The 15,054-nt window shown below is 35.5% G+C and overlaps 8 protein-coding genes and 1 non-coding gene across 9 annotated transcripts; 6 read left to right on the top strand and 3 right to left on the bottom strand.

Moving 5' to 3' along the window:
• Positions 1–45: 45 nt before the first annotated feature.
• EV154DRAFT_507582 (ubiquitin fusion protein) lies at positions 46–481 on the top strand (the record flags this gene model as incomplete). Its single annotated transcript, XM_051601442.1, has 2 exons — positions 46–91; positions 157–481. Coding segments are annotated over 2 exons (330 nt in total), but the record flags the coding sequence as incomplete, so codon positions are not given.
• Positions 455–3,812, bottom strand: EV154DRAFT_602398 (uncharacterized protein). The gene is made up of 8 exons (XM_051607282.1): positions 3,432–3,812; positions 2,131–3,367; positions 1,851–2,079; positions 1,595–1,783; positions 1,399–1,518; positions 1,260–1,335; positions 968–1,204; positions 455–906 (listed from the first exon to the last, which is right to left on the bottom strand). Exons 1-8 carry the CDS (start codon positions 3,763–3,765, stop codon positions 545–547), a joined length of 2,784 nt encoding a protein of 927 aa, XP_051457897.1. The 5' UTR covers positions 3,766–3,812; the 3' UTR covers positions 455–544.
• Positions 3,813–3,927: 115 nt separating this feature from the next.
• On the top strand, positions 3,928–4,851 carry EV154DRAFT_507579 (putative polysaccharide biosynthesis protein). Its single transcript, XM_051601441.1, has 6 exons — positions 3,928–4,012; positions 4,074–4,093; positions 4,148–4,218; positions 4,275–4,486; positions 4,556–4,569; positions 4,640–4,851. The coding sequence occupies exons 1-6, from the start codon at positions 3,961–3,963 to the stop codon at positions 4,703–4,705; spliced, it is 435 nt and encodes a 144-aa protein (XP_051457896.1). The 5' UTR covers positions 3,928–3,960; the 3' UTR covers positions 4,706–4,851.
• Positions 4,852–4,941: 90 nt separating this feature from the next.
• On the top strand, positions 4,942–6,859 carry EV154DRAFT_507577 (FAD dependent oxidoreductase-domain-containing protein). The gene is made up of 5 exons (XM_051601440.1): positions 4,942–5,236; positions 5,289–5,641; positions 5,710–5,825; positions 5,876–5,942; positions 5,996–6,859. The coding sequence occupies exons 1-5, from the start codon at positions 4,966–4,968 to the stop codon at positions 6,746–6,748; spliced, it is 1,560 nt and encodes a 519-aa protein (XP_051457895.1). The 5' UTR covers positions 4,942–4,965; the 3' UTR covers positions 6,749–6,859.
• Positions 6,860–6,879: 20 nt separating this feature from the next.
• Positions 6,880–7,705, bottom strand: EV154DRAFT_507575 (Rho1 GTPase). Its single transcript, XM_051601439.1, has 4 exons — positions 7,677–7,705; positions 7,332–7,622; positions 7,133–7,267; positions 6,880–7,063 (listed from the first exon to the last, which is right to left on the bottom strand). Exons 1-4 carry the CDS (start codon positions 7,683–7,685, stop codon positions 6,920–6,922), a joined length of 579 nt encoding a protein of 192 aa, XP_051457894.1. The 5' UTR covers positions 7,686–7,705; the 3' UTR covers positions 6,880–6,919.
• A 1,022-nt stretch (positions 7,706–8,727) lies between these two features.
• Positions 8,728–10,956, top strand: EV154DRAFT_464008 (hsp7-like protein; the record flags this gene model as incomplete). Its single annotated transcript, XM_051597649.1, has 3 exons — positions 8,728–8,919; positions 8,975–9,178; positions 9,235–10,956. The coding sequence occupies exons 1-3, from the start codon at positions 8,872–8,874 to the stop codon at positions 10,954–10,956; spliced, it is 1,974 nt and encodes a 657-aa protein (XP_051457893.1). The 5' UTR covers positions 8,728–8,871.
• On the bottom strand, positions 10,915–12,042 carry EV154DRAFT_507571 (uncharacterized protein). Its single transcript, XM_051601438.1, has 3 exons — positions 11,670–12,042; positions 11,397–11,610; positions 10,915–11,342 (listed from the first exon to the last, which is right to left on the bottom strand). The coding sequence occupies exons 1-3, from the start codon at positions 11,982–11,984 to the stop codon at positions 11,083–11,085; spliced, it is 789 nt and encodes a 262-aa protein (XP_051457892.1). The 5' UTR covers positions 11,985–12,042; the 3' UTR covers positions 10,915–11,082.
• Positions 12,043–12,160: 118 nt separating this feature from the next.
• On the top strand, positions 12,161–13,255 carry EV154DRAFT_507567 (GCN5-like 1). Its single transcript, XM_051601437.1, has 5 exons — positions 12,161–12,487; positions 12,541–12,613; positions 12,670–12,802; positions 12,859–12,943; positions 13,012–13,255. Exons 1-5 carry the CDS (start codon positions 12,418–12,420, stop codon positions 13,017–13,019), a joined length of 369 nt encoding a protein of 122 aa, XP_051457891.1. The 5' UTR covers positions 12,161–12,417; the 3' UTR covers positions 13,020–13,255.
• A 689-nt stretch (positions 13,256–13,944) lies between these two features.
• On the top strand, positions 13,945–14,017 carry EV154DRAFT_t60. The gene has a single exon. It is a non-coding gene; the product is annotated as a tRNA-Ala (tRNA).
• Positions 14,018–15,054: the final 1,037 nt, after the last annotated feature.

Genomic DNA, 15,054 nt, shown 5'->3' with positions numbered 1-15,054 from the left:
GGGCCTGTTGCTTCGATTTGGAATACTAATAATAATTATAATAGCTCCGACACTATTGATAATGTCAAGCAAAAGATCCAAGATAAGGAAGGTATGAACATTAACAGGAATGGAATGAAGTTGAATGGTTGGAATTAAGCGAGCTTGAATTTGTAGGTATTCCCCCAGACCAACAACGTCTTATCTTCGCCGGTAAGCAACTCGAAGATGGTCGTTCTTTAAGTGATTACAACATCCAAAAGGAATCTACCCTTCATTTGGTCCTCCGTCTTCGTGGTGGTATCATTGAGCCCTCTCTTAAGGCTTTAGCTTCCAAGTACAACTGTGAGAAGATGATCTGTCGTAAGTGTTATGCTCGTCTTCCTCCTCGTGCCACCAACTGTCGTAAGAAGAAGTGTGGTCGTACCAACCAACTCCGTCCCAAGAAGAAGTTGAAGTAAACTATTCGTTTTCTTTACTACTACCTCTTTTTTTTTTATTAAATCATGCTTAAATAAAAAATTAAACGTAGCTTTTACTACAAAAAATAATAATATTATACTTTTTAATGGACAGTGCCAAAACTTCGAATACTGTCTGCTCGAGGTGATTGAGGCGAGGAAACTCTTCCGCGATTAGGGCCATGTTTTGTGGATTTCATTCTATTTACAAATGCGTTTCCACCAGCTGCTTGTTCTCTGCATAATGGGCATCCCATATTTTGAGAAGATTTCAACAGCGCAGATTGATTCACTTTACTTGTTAGACTGCCTGGGTTATCACCATTGGCTTCAATACCATGTGTATTGGGTATCAAACAGCTTTCATGGTAAGCATGTCTACAAAAGAATATGATTGAATTGGGTATATCTTCTACATTCACTTCATCAAATACAGGCTCATCGCATATACTGCACAGCATCTCCTCTAAATGTAATAATAATAAATAAATTTACCAAGGATGGATTATTATTATGTGGTGACTTACGATTACAGTTTACGCCACGCTTATGTGCCTTGTACATTTTATCTGCCAAAAACACACTATCACTGACCAAGATCTTTTCGCATCCTTCATGCAAAGACATTTGTAGGTTGTAATCTTGTAAAATCTTCAGTAAAGATTCTTTTAACCCAGGAATTTCAAGATTATCAGGGATACGTTGAATCAGTCTTAAAGGTTCGATTTCAGTGCCGACATTTTCCAACAATCCACGAATAAATTCTAAAAAATATGGGTGGTTAAATACGATCATAAAAAACAGTAAATGGAAACTTACTAGGCTTATCCATGGAATATGTGAGCAAATCTTCCCAAAGATCATCATCCTTTTGCTCTTTTGCAAAGTCAATTGCCTATGACACAAACAAATAAATAACCCTCCTCCCCCCTTTTTTTTCTATCAATGCATGTCTTACTCGTTGAACATCGCCTAATCTTTCAATAATCAACATTAATGCTTTTTTATTATCGCCCATTCGACCGAGGATAAACACCATTTCAGGCACCAAATCCTTTTTTTCACACACTTTGAATGCCTATCTCCCCCCGCAAAAAATAAATAAATAAAAAATTAGATAATACAGCTAATACGCCATTAAAATTTTACCTCACCTTTTCCAATGAGATATAATGACTTGCACGCAAAAATTCCAATAGCTTTGGATAATCAAATTCTGCATATAATTCAACTTGAAGATCATGAAATTCGAACCCAAGATGATGATCACGATCAAATAGTGCATCCAAATAAATATGCAGGAATTGTCTGTGACGGCGAAGTTGTTTGACCACTTTTTCGGGCTATAAATACATATATATTGTTTACATTTGTTTGTCACAAATATTTACAGAGAGAATTACTACTTACAGGAATCGCGTCTGTATTCTTGACCAATAATTGGACCGCAGGCATCTTACTAGGTTTCGTATGATTTTCTTCCTTTTCCAGTAGATGCTGATCAAATTCCATTAACAAAACAGCCTTATCCTTGACTGCATCAAACATGTTGTATTCTTGGATCAATTCGAATGCATTAGGTCTGCGTAGACGGAGATTGTATTCGATTGCTTTATCGGGCTGATTATTGTATGTGTAACTTGAGACAATGTTAGCTTTTTACTTAATAAATCCATCAGGTGTTACTTACAGATCAGCAAGACATTCGAGCAGTACTTCATCATTACTATCCTTCTTGTTATAATCTTCCACGGCAACAATGACGTTTGATAAATTATACAAGTTCTTTGGCCATTTACGAATTGTATTCCTTAAAGCAATATGATCACTTTTCAAAAACCAAGCAAGGGCAATTTCATACACCGTACTGCTCAATTGAGGATCCTTGATGGGTATATAGGGAGTCATTGCCTTTAATTCACCCAATTCAACAAATTTGAACACCCAATCTTCCCAAAGTGTTTTATCGTCCTTTAAAATATCAGGGCAATTTTTGGCAGCTTCTTCAAATTTCTTTTCAGACATGAGCCATTTCAAATAAGTTTGACCGATATCATCTTCATTAAACTTTTTACTATTGACCGCAAGTCGAACAGCAAAAAGAGCTTCACCGAATTTTTCATGTTCCAATAACCATTCAATATGATCATCTTCATCTCTTGACCTTGCAGCAATGATATCTTTGGGTCCCATTATATAAAACATGTCTTCCTCCATCAAAAATTCCAGCACATAGTCATTGGCTTGGTAGTGTTCATATCCATGAAGCGCAAGTACGTCTGCTGAGATCTCTTCATTGTCTGCATTGATGATGTGTAACTCTGGTTTTGCCGCTAAACGTTTACGTCCCATATTTGATTCGTCCTCCACTTCATCTTCCAAAAAATAAGATAAAAGCATTAGTGTGTCATTGAATGGAGCAATACCACTGATCATGTAATCTGTTTGAAAGATGGTAGTAATCTCTACAAAATGAGAAGGTTGACCTTGAATTGGATTTGACTTTGCTTTAATGACGGCAACTTTAACAGTGTCTGCCCAACCAATCAATAATGTTGTATCGTTTTTCCAACACATTCTACACTTGTACAGATCTGCTCTTGGACTGCCTTCAGGTCGATCAATGTAAGTGATACGTACATTTGTTGTTGTATCATAAATTTTTACGCCTGTATCATTTGCCCAAGCAATGAAATTATTTCTCCATTGAATTGCATAGATAGGACCCTCATTTGCATGTAGTACAATATCCTTATTTCCCAACCAGCCTTTTTCATTCATGATCAATTGTTCTGCCATACCACCAGAAACAAATTGTCGGGTTTTTTTACGCGCATAGTCTGGATCCAGTGCGACTGATTTTACAGGTCTTTTATAGTTGTAATGCTGAATTTCGCCCGTATACAATGCATAGATATAGACGAGACCTTTAAAGAAGAAAAAGAGTTTGATATGAAACGTTTAGAGAATGTAAATAAAATAAAAAGTTACCATCGTCAGAAGCACTTGCAACAAACTCGTCTGATTTATCAATGGAAATGTCGTTCACAGTAGCAGAATGGTTCCTGAAACTTTTAATGAGGTTGCCTTCGAAATCAAGAATGTGAACAGCACCCCAATGAGTGCCAAGAGCTAAAAACTTGCCAGAAACACGAATGGTGGAAGCAGTGTCTTTATCGAGTATTTCTTTCACACTCGCACCCACTCTTCTGTATCTTAATTTCGGTTCATCTACATTATCATCGTCTTCGTCTGACTCTTCGTAATCTTCAGAGTTGGTTTCGTATTCGTCTTGTGAAAACTGTTCTTGTTCAGATACAGACATTTTTGCTTGTTACCTAAAAAAAAAAGGGGGGAGGGTCCTCTTGAAACTATTATTTGCATTTAAAAAAGTTGCACACGTCGGTGATTTATCTATGGTAACAAATACGTCACAGGGGACTGCTTATGGCATAGAAATCTAAAAATATTTTTTTCCTTCTATCTTTTACTTTCGTGTCAAAACACTAATTATTACAACATGTCTATGCGTCTTCCTTCTGCCGATGAGCTTGAACAACTCGAAGATATTGGTAAGCAGTAAAAAAAGGGGCGAAAAAGAAACATTTTGACTCATTTGTGTACAATTCTCAGAAAAGCAATGGGCTGTCAAGGTAATATAAGGTTTTGTTTTGTTTAGGCGAACGATGATTGATATTTTTATTTAGGCCATGCATCACGCCGAGACTTATTTCAAATTGATTTCTGCTATTGATCCCAAGAAACTCAAGTTAACAAAGTATGAAGAGGATAAGGTTGAAAAAAAAAATTAAGTGCTAAAACCTTACTGTGTAGGATCGATGATGAAATCTTAAAGGATTTTGAAGAGACCTTTCCCGAAATTAATGTCGAACATTTAGATGATAAGGATTTTAAGACTGCTGCCGCAAAGGAGAAATGGAGACTTTTTATCAACAAGTATGAAAAGAGAGTGAATGAATATAATTTTGGATCCTTGATCCGTATTGATTGTAGAGAGGATTATACTGAGGAAAACACCATGTTTGGTAATAATATTTACAAAAATAAAAATCAAGGTTTAGATATTAATATCCTCGCTTCTTTTTCTTATTCAGGTGTCCGCATGCAGGTATTGAAAAAATAAATCTTTTGCGTGCAGATGATCTGCCGGAAAAAATGTACTAACAACCCATTTATAGTTCTATGCTGTTGAAATTGCCAGAAACAAAAAGGGATTGAATGATGGTTTACGTAACAAGAAATAGATTTAATAATAAAACCTTGGCATTATGCATTACGATAGGAGTCCTGTGCCTCCTTTATGTTGGGGGGTGGCAATAAAATATCTTGACAACAATTATTAAATTGTAATATGTGTAAGGAGATGTATTATGTATATGCGCGGATTGGGAAGAACTTTCCCTACATCTTCAACCATTTAATGAATATAAATACAACCCCATTTTCCATTGCTCTATCCTTTTTTTTTTTTCTTTTCTCTTATACAATAATTATATAAAACAAAATGCTTGGTAGATCTGCTTCTAAACTCTTTCAACACCGCCGCCATATTCTCGCTTTAGGCGCTGTTGCAACAGGTGGTGCCACCTTATTCATGACTTCTGATAAGCAAGTCCATGCTGAGTCTAATAAGCTCAAGTTCTGGCAAAGTTTACCTGGTGAGAATACACCTGAAAACCCTGGTTTTGCTAAATTACGTGGTGTTGCTGCTGAACAAAGATTCAGAACTTCATTGGCTCAAAACAATGGCAAGACGGATTTTGATGTAGTAATCGGTAGGTTTATTATTATGGTTACTTATTTATTTATATTAACATATCTTAACAGTGGGAGGTGGTATTATTGGTTTGGCTACTGCAAGAGAATTATTGAAACGATTTCCTGATATGACGGTAGCTGTACTCGAGAAAGAACGTGAGGTAGCTGCACATCAAACTGGTCACAATAGTGGTGTCATTCATGCTGGTATCTACTATAAGCCTGGTTCTCGTATGGCAAAGACATGCGTACGTGGTGCTGATTTGATGTACGACTACTGCAAACAAAATCAATTGCCTGTTGAGCGTTGCGGTAAACTGATTGTAGCCGTAGATGATAAGGAACATAAGCAGGTCGAGAGACTCATGGAAATTGCTTCCTTAAACGGTGTAAAAGATCTTCAAATTCTTAACAGTGAGGAGGTATAATGAAAAAAGGGGGTCTGCTAAAGAGGAGGGTGTTAGGATCGACACTAATCGTTACATTTTAGATCAAAAAATTGGAGCCTAACGTAGTTGCTTATTCTGCTTTATATTCCCCTAACACTGGTATTACTGACTTTGGTCTTGTAGCTCAATGTATTGCAAACGAGATTATGCAAACAGGGTAAATATTTGGTTGTATAAATCTTGGCTATTTTTCTTACGTATACATAGTCGTGCTGAAATCAAATTAGCGTTTGAAGCCCAAAAGTTCGAATCTAGATCAGATGGAAGAGTTGAGGTAAGTTATAACGCTTGGCTATATCTATATGTTTCAACTAACACAATGATTAGATCTGGGGTGGTGAGCCTAATCAAAGAGGTCCTACTTTAAAGGTGACCGCCAAGAATGTAATCACCTGTGCTGGTTTCTATTCTGATCGTGTTGCCGGCCTTGCAGGTGGTGATTCTGGCCGTGCTAAAGTAGTTACATTTAGAGGTACTTATTATCAACTTAAGCCCGAGTACCGCGGTATTTGTCGTATGAATGTCTATCCCGTTCCAAGTGGTGGCGGTATTCCCGTTGGTGTTCATTTCACTCCTACTGTCAATACTCGTCGTGGTATTCAAATGATTGTTGGCCCTGGAGCTTGTTTAACTTTCTCTCGTGAAGGCTACACTTTTACAGATTTCAAAATGGATGATATCCTTGGTTCGTTAACAAACTTGAACCTTTGGTTATTTGCCCTCAAAAACCCTTCTTTATCTATTGGTGAATTATACAAGGACATGAACAAAAGAGCATTCTTACGTGCTGCCCAAGCCTATGTTCCTGGTTTGACCGAAGATATGGTCGAGGAAAGTTTTGCTGGTGTTATGTCTCAAGTCTTTGAAAAGGGTGGTATTGCTGCAAATGACTATATCCTTGAACGCAAGGTCATGGATGGTAAAATCCTGTGTGTTCGTAATGCACCTACTCCTGCATGCACTGCGTCTTTAGCAATTGCAGAAATGTTGATTGATACTGCTACAGAAGACTTTGAATGGCAAGAGTCTGAGAAATCAATTGCTGTACCTAAATCTCAACTTTCTGCTATTGCTGCTTAAAAAATTCCCCTTCTATCCTTTCTATTTCACATATCTTGCATTATTATTATTATTATCAAGTAAAATTATATTACGACTTTTTTTCTTTTTTTTTTTTTTTTTTTTTTTTTTCATATCCATCGTTCCACAAAGTTAGATTGAAAAAAGCATCATTGCACATGGTATAGTTATCTAGAGAAAAGTGCAACGTTTTATTACTCCTTTACTATTTGTAATTGAGTTTGCTGCTGTATGAATAACTTGTGAAATATTATTATTTTGTTTTGCGCTGCATTCAATGTATCGCGTATTAATTTTTTTTGCCAAACTTTCAGCCTACACAGGTAAATAAAAAAACGTTTTGTTGATAACCAAGCCTATTTAATATAAAGCTCAATAAATTACCTGTTCAATTGTTATTAGCTGTTGCCCATTTGCATTTAGCTCGGAAATACGTTTTCCGTTACTTCGCAAATCGCTTTTTGTACCAACTAATAACCGAGGGGTGTTAAACAAGAAATGGTCCATTTCAGGGATCCACTATTTTTTTTTTCTGAAAATTAATAACCTCTCTAGTTTGATACCCAAATACTCAAAGACTTACCCTATCTTTTACATTTGCGAATGATTGCATTTGATCAATAGCAAAACAAGCTAAAATGACATCTGTTTCTGGATAACAAAGTGGTCGAAGTCGATCATATTCTTCCTGGCCTGCAGTATCCCATAGTGATAGTTCAATTGATTTTCCCGAATCAAGGTCGATACGCACAATGTAATTTTCGAACACGGTAGGGACATAATCTTCTGGAAATTCGTTGTACTGAAAAACATGCAACAAACTGGTCTTTCCGCAAAATCCATCTCCTACAACTACTAGCTTTTTTCTCTTAAGCTAATAGATTGTTAACTGTCACTCTCTACACTATTCTTCATCGTTTTTACTTACTCTTCCCATTTTCAAATACTTAAAAAAAATAGTGACAAATAAAAGAAAAGGAAAAAGAAGCAAAGATTTGCAAAATGATTTTATTACTATTTCTTTGTATCACCAACCCAATTTGCCTTTTTTATAATGATAATTGCGTGTACGTATGTTCTGTTCTACGACAAATAGAGTAACACACCCAAGACCAAAAAAAAAAGCTGATGGTAGCCCATCATCGACCGAGGGGTTTTAAACCAAAGGGCGGGAAATGGAACTCAATCGATAAATGTGAAGTTGATACACTATTTCCTTTCGATCTCTGTATTCATTAGCGTTCGTTTAAGTCTGTGCATAATATAGCGCTCATACTTTTTGTTTAATTGTGGCACCACCACCTCATTTGTTGCCAAAAAACACCTGATAAAATAGCATGATTTGACCGAGCCTTTATTAATATTTTCCTTTTTGTAAAAGACTAACATAAACAAAGAACTGAGTTACCGTTTTTAGTTTGTACAATAGAAGGTTCCTCAATCCGACATAATTGTCAGCTTATACCACACATACGTTTACTTTACAAACTTCTTAAAGGGCCATTATAAAATTACTCGGATAAAAAAAAAGGCTTTGATCTCAAACCCTTTGTTTGGCAGCATTTTTTTTTTTTTTTTTTTTTTTTTTTTTTTACACTGGAAAAGAAATTTCTCATGTGAAATCAAGCTATCAATTTTAAAGGTACTTGTATCTTCATTAGGGAATATAGAAAGGGATTTGTCATAATAGATGTTATGCATAAAGCACTAGTGTATAAATGTATCTTTGTGGCAACTCCGCTATGGACGATATACACAAAGCCCTATCAAGAAATTGAGCCTAATCAAAGTGAATATTAATTACATTTGAAATATTCTTTTGGGCCAAGATGTGTAGATCCATCCGATGAAAAACTCTATTTAACGATCTGATGTTTCTTTTGAAAAAAAAACACCACCAAAAATAATTTACTTGTATTACACAAGATAAATCCCATGTTGTAAACATATTGCTCCCTGTTGAATCGGGATATAATGCATTTATACTAGGGTTTTTATTTTTTGAGATGTGTTCAGATTTTTTGTTTATTTCGCACATATATATATTTGGAATATTTCAGTATTGATAAATTCTTTTCCTTTATTTTTCCCTCTTAAACTCCTTCCTCGTCAACTAAAGAAAAATGTACAGGCTTTCAAGAAAATCATTACCTATTTTAAGCCGTTCCAACGTAAGTGACAAAAAGAGAAGCACACGGTATTACACAATATTTATCATTGTTACAGATGGGCGCGGTTTTTTACTCAACAGCCAAAATTAATGGACCAGTCATAGGTATCGATTTAGGTACTACAAATTCATGTGTAGCCGTCATGGAAGGAAAAAACCCACGAGTTATCGAAAATGCCGAAGGCGCACGTACCACTCCTTCAGTTGTTGCTTTTACCAAAGATGGTGAACTATTAGTTGGTCAGACAGCTAAGCGTCAGGTATGATTAAAAGATATACAAAAAAAAAACTGTGTCTAATTTTTATGAATAAAAAGGCTGTAGTAAATCCTGAAAACACCATCTACGCAACAAAACGTCTTATTGGGCGAAAGTTTACTGATGCTGCCGTTCAAAAAGATATCCCTAGTGTATCTTACAAGATTATTGCTCATAGTAATGGTGACGCATGGGTTGAGGCAGCGGGGAAAAAATACTCTCCCTCTCAGATTGGTGCTTTTGTGCTTGGCAAAATGAAGGAAACATCTGAAGGCTTTTTAAATAAAAAGGTGAAGCATGCTGTCATTACTGTGCCAGCTTATTTCAACGACTCTCAACGTCAAGCAACAAAAGATGCTGGAAAAATTGCGGGATTGGACGTCATGCGTGTCATCAACGAACCCACTGCAGCTGCCTTAGCTTACGGTCTCGATAAAGTAGGGGATAAAACAATTGCTGTTTATGATTTGGGTGGCGGTACTTTTGATATATCTATCTTGGAAATTCAAAATGGCGTTTTCGAAGTCAAATCCACAAATGGTGACACGGCTTTAGGTGGTGAGGATTTTGATTCTCACCTTGTAAGATACGTTGTGGAGGAATTTAGAAAAGAGTCTGCTGGTTTGGACCTCTCGAAAGATCGTATGGCCATTCAACGTATTCGTGAAGCTTGTGAAAAGGCCAAGATCGAGTTGTCCTCTACTGTTCAAACAGATATTAATCTTCCATACATCACCGCTGACGCAACAGGCCCCAAACACATTAACACCAAATTGACACGATCCAAATATGAATCTTTAGTAGGTGATTTAATTCAAAAAACTATCTCCCCTTGTGAGAAAGCTGTTAAAGACGCTGGTATTTCAAAAAGCAGTATCGGCGAAGTCATTTTGGTAGGTGGTATGAGTCGTATGCCTAAAGTCATTGAAACTGTCAAAGCCACATTTGGAAGAGATCCTAGTAAATCCGTAAATCCAGACGAAGCTGTTGCATTGGGTGCTGCTATTCAAGGTGGCGTGCTTGCAGGTTCTGTCACCGACATCTTGCTGCTAGATGTCACACCTCTTTCATTAGGTATTGAAACACTTGGTGGTGTCTTTACAAGATTGATCAATCGTAACACAACTATCCCTACAAAGAAATCACAAGTCTTTTCTACCGCCGCTGATGGTCAAACACAAGTTCAAATCCGTGTATTCCAGGGTGAACGTGAATTATGTAAAGACAATAAGTTATTGGGTGACTTTAACTTGACTGGTGTACCACCAGCTCCCAAGGGTGTTCCCCAGATTGAAGTAGAATTTGATATTGATGCCGATGGTATTGTCAATGTAAATGCCAAGGACAAGGCAACTAACCGGGATCAGTCAATTACAATCGCTGCTTCATCTGGTTTAAGTAGTGATGAAATTGAAAAGATGGTGCAAGACGCCGAAAAGAACGCCGAAGCTGATCGTGCTCGACGTGATACAATCGAAATGGCCAATCGCGCAGAATCCATCATGAGCGAGACCGAAAAGGCAATGGAAGATTTTAAAGAGCAAGTGGATAAATCTGAATCAGAAAAATTAAAGGAGCAAATTGAAGCTTTGAGAGCTGAAACTGTCAAGGCCCAAGCTGGTGACACAGATGTACAACCCGAACATTTGAAGGAAAAGATTGATCAACTTCAACAAACATCATTGAAGCTCTTTGAAATGGTCTACAAGAACAGAGCCCAGCAAAACGAAGGTAATGATAACAACAACAACAACAACAACAACAACAATCCTCAATCATAAATTGTTTTATCGTATCATTTCTGCTTTTAACATTCATAATAAGTAACACAAGTGCTACAGTTATCGATCCAAATCCCAGTTTGTTGTTGTCATTAAAGTTAATATTTATTCAATAAAAAAAGGGATTTAAGCAGTTACACCTTTAGGGGCATTATTATTTGTTGTGGTATTATCGTTAAAAACAATAACTGGGGACTCGTTTGTATCCTTTACAATTATAACATGATCTCCATCAGTTTCAATTTTTTCACTTGATTTGAGCTTCCTGTCCAATCCAAAATGTATCTTTTTACTGAAGAAACCAGTAACACGGCGACTCAATGGAGGAGAGGTAGAAGTGACAACTTCCTCCTCTGTATGGTGCTCTGTTCCAGTCAGTTCTTGATCTATTGTAAATGTTTGTTATTATTTCTACAACAGAATAATTGTGTATAAATTACCTAGTGTTTCTGCGACAGATTCTTTTTTATGGCTATGACCGAAAAACTTACTCAATAAAGACTGGCGTTTCGTATGATCAGTTGACGTGGGCGTTTCTGTTTCTGTTACATTTTCATGCACGCCTTCATTTTCTCCAACACTCTCCTCCTCAACCAAAACTGTAGTTGTGGTAGGTTCTGATAAATCTTTAACGTTATTACTGCTTGTAGTTTGCTTGTTTGTGAATAGAGAATTAATACTCCAGCTTTTTATCATTGTCTGTTCATTTTTACCTTGACCCTAGAAAGAAAATTTCCGAAGCCTTTGGGAGTCCTATGTTCATTAGCTGTCTCAACTGAGGTGTTCACTGTAGCAACAGCGACTTCGTCGGCATCTTTTTTCATGCCTTTGTGAAATGGATTGTTAAAAATGCCCTTTTTCTTACTGTATGGCTTGTCTTCGCTAGATGGCATCAGCTCTTCTCCGGTTGAGATGCCATATGGCTGCTCAATTTGTATGTCCAAGGTTGGCTCGCTTTCATCCGTAGAAGCATGTTTACCTTTTTGATTATCAGATAGATTTTCTGCGGGTGGCACTTTAATAGTCATAACAGTATATTTCTTTATTGAAATAAAAGGGGAAAAAAATAAATTGAGGGAAATAAATAGAAAGCCAACAAATACAAGTTTTTTGAAGTTTTTTTTGTTTACAGTTTCACACACTTTTACAGATAGTTGTTTAAAAAAAAATTAAAGTTATTTAAAAGCTAACTTTCAATGTAAACGTCAAAGAATTTTTAATGTTCGGATCGTCTGAATGCTTTTTCACGTTTTTCTGAATATATCTTTTATGATCTGAATGTTTCTGATAATACACTATGTCAACTGGCAATTGTTGTACAAAGAATGAGTCTGGATTTAAAGGGAGAAGGGGGTCACTTATTTGTGTAACAGGTATCCGCAACCATTTTGAAATACTTTTTTTTTCTTTATTCATTTCAGCTCCTGCAACTTAATCTCGCAAGTCAAATACTATACCAATATGTCAGACTCACTATCTCAATTGCTTAAAAATCATAACCAACAGCAAGCAGAGATAAAAAAACAAAATGGTGAAGAAGAAGAAAATCTTAATTCTTCATTTTGTAGTAATTAATTTATACAGAGCAATTGAAAAAAAGTGCAGTGCAATCAACCAACGAATTAACAGACTCTTTGACTGAGTATGTTAATGAGGGGTAAAGAAGTCAACTTTTTCAAGTTAAATTCTTAACTTTGCTAACGTCTTTTTTAGGGTAACTGAAATATTTTCAAAGCAGAAGGAATTGGAGCAACTGTCAAGAAAACTAGCCAATCAAACAACCCGCTACGCTAATCAAACACAGCAATGGTTGACATTGGTGGATAGCTTCAATATGTCACTTAAAGTAATGAATAGTAATATTCACAACTTAGGCAGTACACTCACTTTTTAAGCTGATAGGAATTAGGTGATGTAAGAAACTGGGCTGAAATTATGGAACATGACATGAAGACTGTCATGGCTACATTAGAATTTGTGCATCAAGGTAATATACAAGGCAATACAATAGCTTTGCTACTTTTGCTAACCAAAGTGTCCGCATCATAAATTCAGACAAATAAAATGTAATTTCAGGCTAATGCAAAATCGAAACTTATTGTTTCAACAATTACCTATAATCAATAAAAGATGCTTATTGGTCTCAAGAGAATAAACGTAACACATTGGATGTAATATATATTTAGTAACCACGTCGTGAAGTTAGACGGACCAACAAAATATCACTTGCATCAAGTGACAAGAGCAAGCTCAACCAAAAAAACAACCAATAAATTATAATTCCGGCTAATAATTAGACTATATTGCTTTTATATGTTATCGTAAAGAGTTCTCAACGATTCTCAAAAAAAAAAAATTAGGTCATTGCGTTGTTTATATATATATTTTATGTGATTATTTATTCTAATGTGGCGTAATAACTATATTAATATTGTGCTCCAAAATATATTTAACAGAAGTGGATGTTTGGAGCCCGTTTTTTTTTTCTTTTGTAGAGCTGAATTGTGAAGCTTTTGCAACTTTTCGACTTTTAGCTTGTAATAATATCATGCATACATAAAAGGGAATTTTTTTTTATAATCACACTTTCTATCGAATCACCACTGAACGGAGATTAACATCTATGCTCTGCTTAAAGGCAGTTTTACAGCCTATTCACTACATGCACCACATAAATTTTGTTTTTTATTGACAAACTTGAATTAAAGATATATTAATCAATTCTCAACATAAATACAATATTTTTTTTTTATTTTGTTTGTCTTTTAAACCTTCATATTTGAAAAAAAGCTTTAAAAAAATCTAGCTTACCTATTAGTTAAAAACAGCAAAACAAAATTTTACCTTTTTTGGTCATCTAAAACTGGTTTAAAAGACACCAAATTGTTGAAAAAAAACTTACTAAAACGATTAAACAGCTATAAAAAAAATTAATTTTTTTGCAATGGGTATATCATTCATTTTTTAGACCCCTAAATCATACAAAAAGGGGTTGTAGCTCAAATGGTAGAGCGCTCGCTTAGCATGTGAGAGGCACTGGGATCGACGCCCAGCTACTCCAAGTAATTTTTTTCTTCATTTGGACGGGTAAATATTTATGCGTGTTCTTATAAATAATAATTTCCTAATTTAGACTGTTTATTTTTGTTTGTTTCCAAAGACTTAAAGTCGTTTAGCAAAACTCTATGTAGTTCTCCAGGATTGCACTAGTAGACTTGGGTAATATCAGTACCTTATACCAAAAGATTTAATGATAGACAAACTTTCTAGAGCTTTTTTACGATTAAATAAAATGTTTTAAATTTTGTTTTACTGATTCTCGCGGATCGAAACAGCAACATAAGGCGTAACTAGCAAATAATATTTATATGAAGCGTTAAGTTATTCTAGTTGTTGATTTTTAGCCCATAACTCCTTAACACTATTAATAGATGTTTTGGTACAATTTCTTTTTTACCAAAAAAAAGCATCAGATCATGAGACGGAGTAATCTTCTGATTGACTGATGCCTTCGTTTTTAAACTTTTCAAAACAATTCTATTATGTTCATTCTTTTGTCTTGCTCGACTTAGACTACTTGGTAATACAAGCACACAAATCAGGTCATAGTCTGATTATATTGATGTATAATCTACTCATAAATTGTGAAAAAATATTTCATGCAAATATATATTTTTAGTTATATTTTTCTTCAGAAATAAGCAAAATAATTGTAAGTAGCTAGTGGCAATAGCCGGAATGATTATTCTTTTTTACAAGCATCACACTTCCAATAATCATCAACGGTATCTGCAAAAGATGCCTTGACTTTTTCCGCAAGTATTTTTTGAAGTTTACTACAAAGACGTAATCTCTCTTGATATGTTGTGTTTAAATCATTGTCGTCAAGTATTGCATCGATTAACGAGGAAGAAGAATCGTTACTTTCAGTGGCTGAAGTATCCTCAACACCCTTAATGCGGCTAATTTCGGCACATGTGGCATCAATACAGCTAGGCTCAGTAGGGTTATTTGTTATTTCTTCAACATAGTCACCAACAAATGTTTGTTCATCCTGCACATCCATCATTAATTTTGACATAGCATACATTAGAAGTG

Source organism: Mucor mucedo, assembly GCF_025094135.1.
Source record: "Mucor mucedo strain NRRL 3635 chromosome Unknown EV154scaffold_42, whole genome shotgun sequence".
NCBI classification, from domain to species: Eukaryota; Fungi; Mucoromycota; class Mucoromycetes; order Mucorales; family Mucoraceae; genus Mucor; species Mucor mucedo.
The sequence above is the reverse complement of the archived record's forward strand: the minus strand, read 5'-3'. Positions and strand labels throughout refer to the sequence as shown.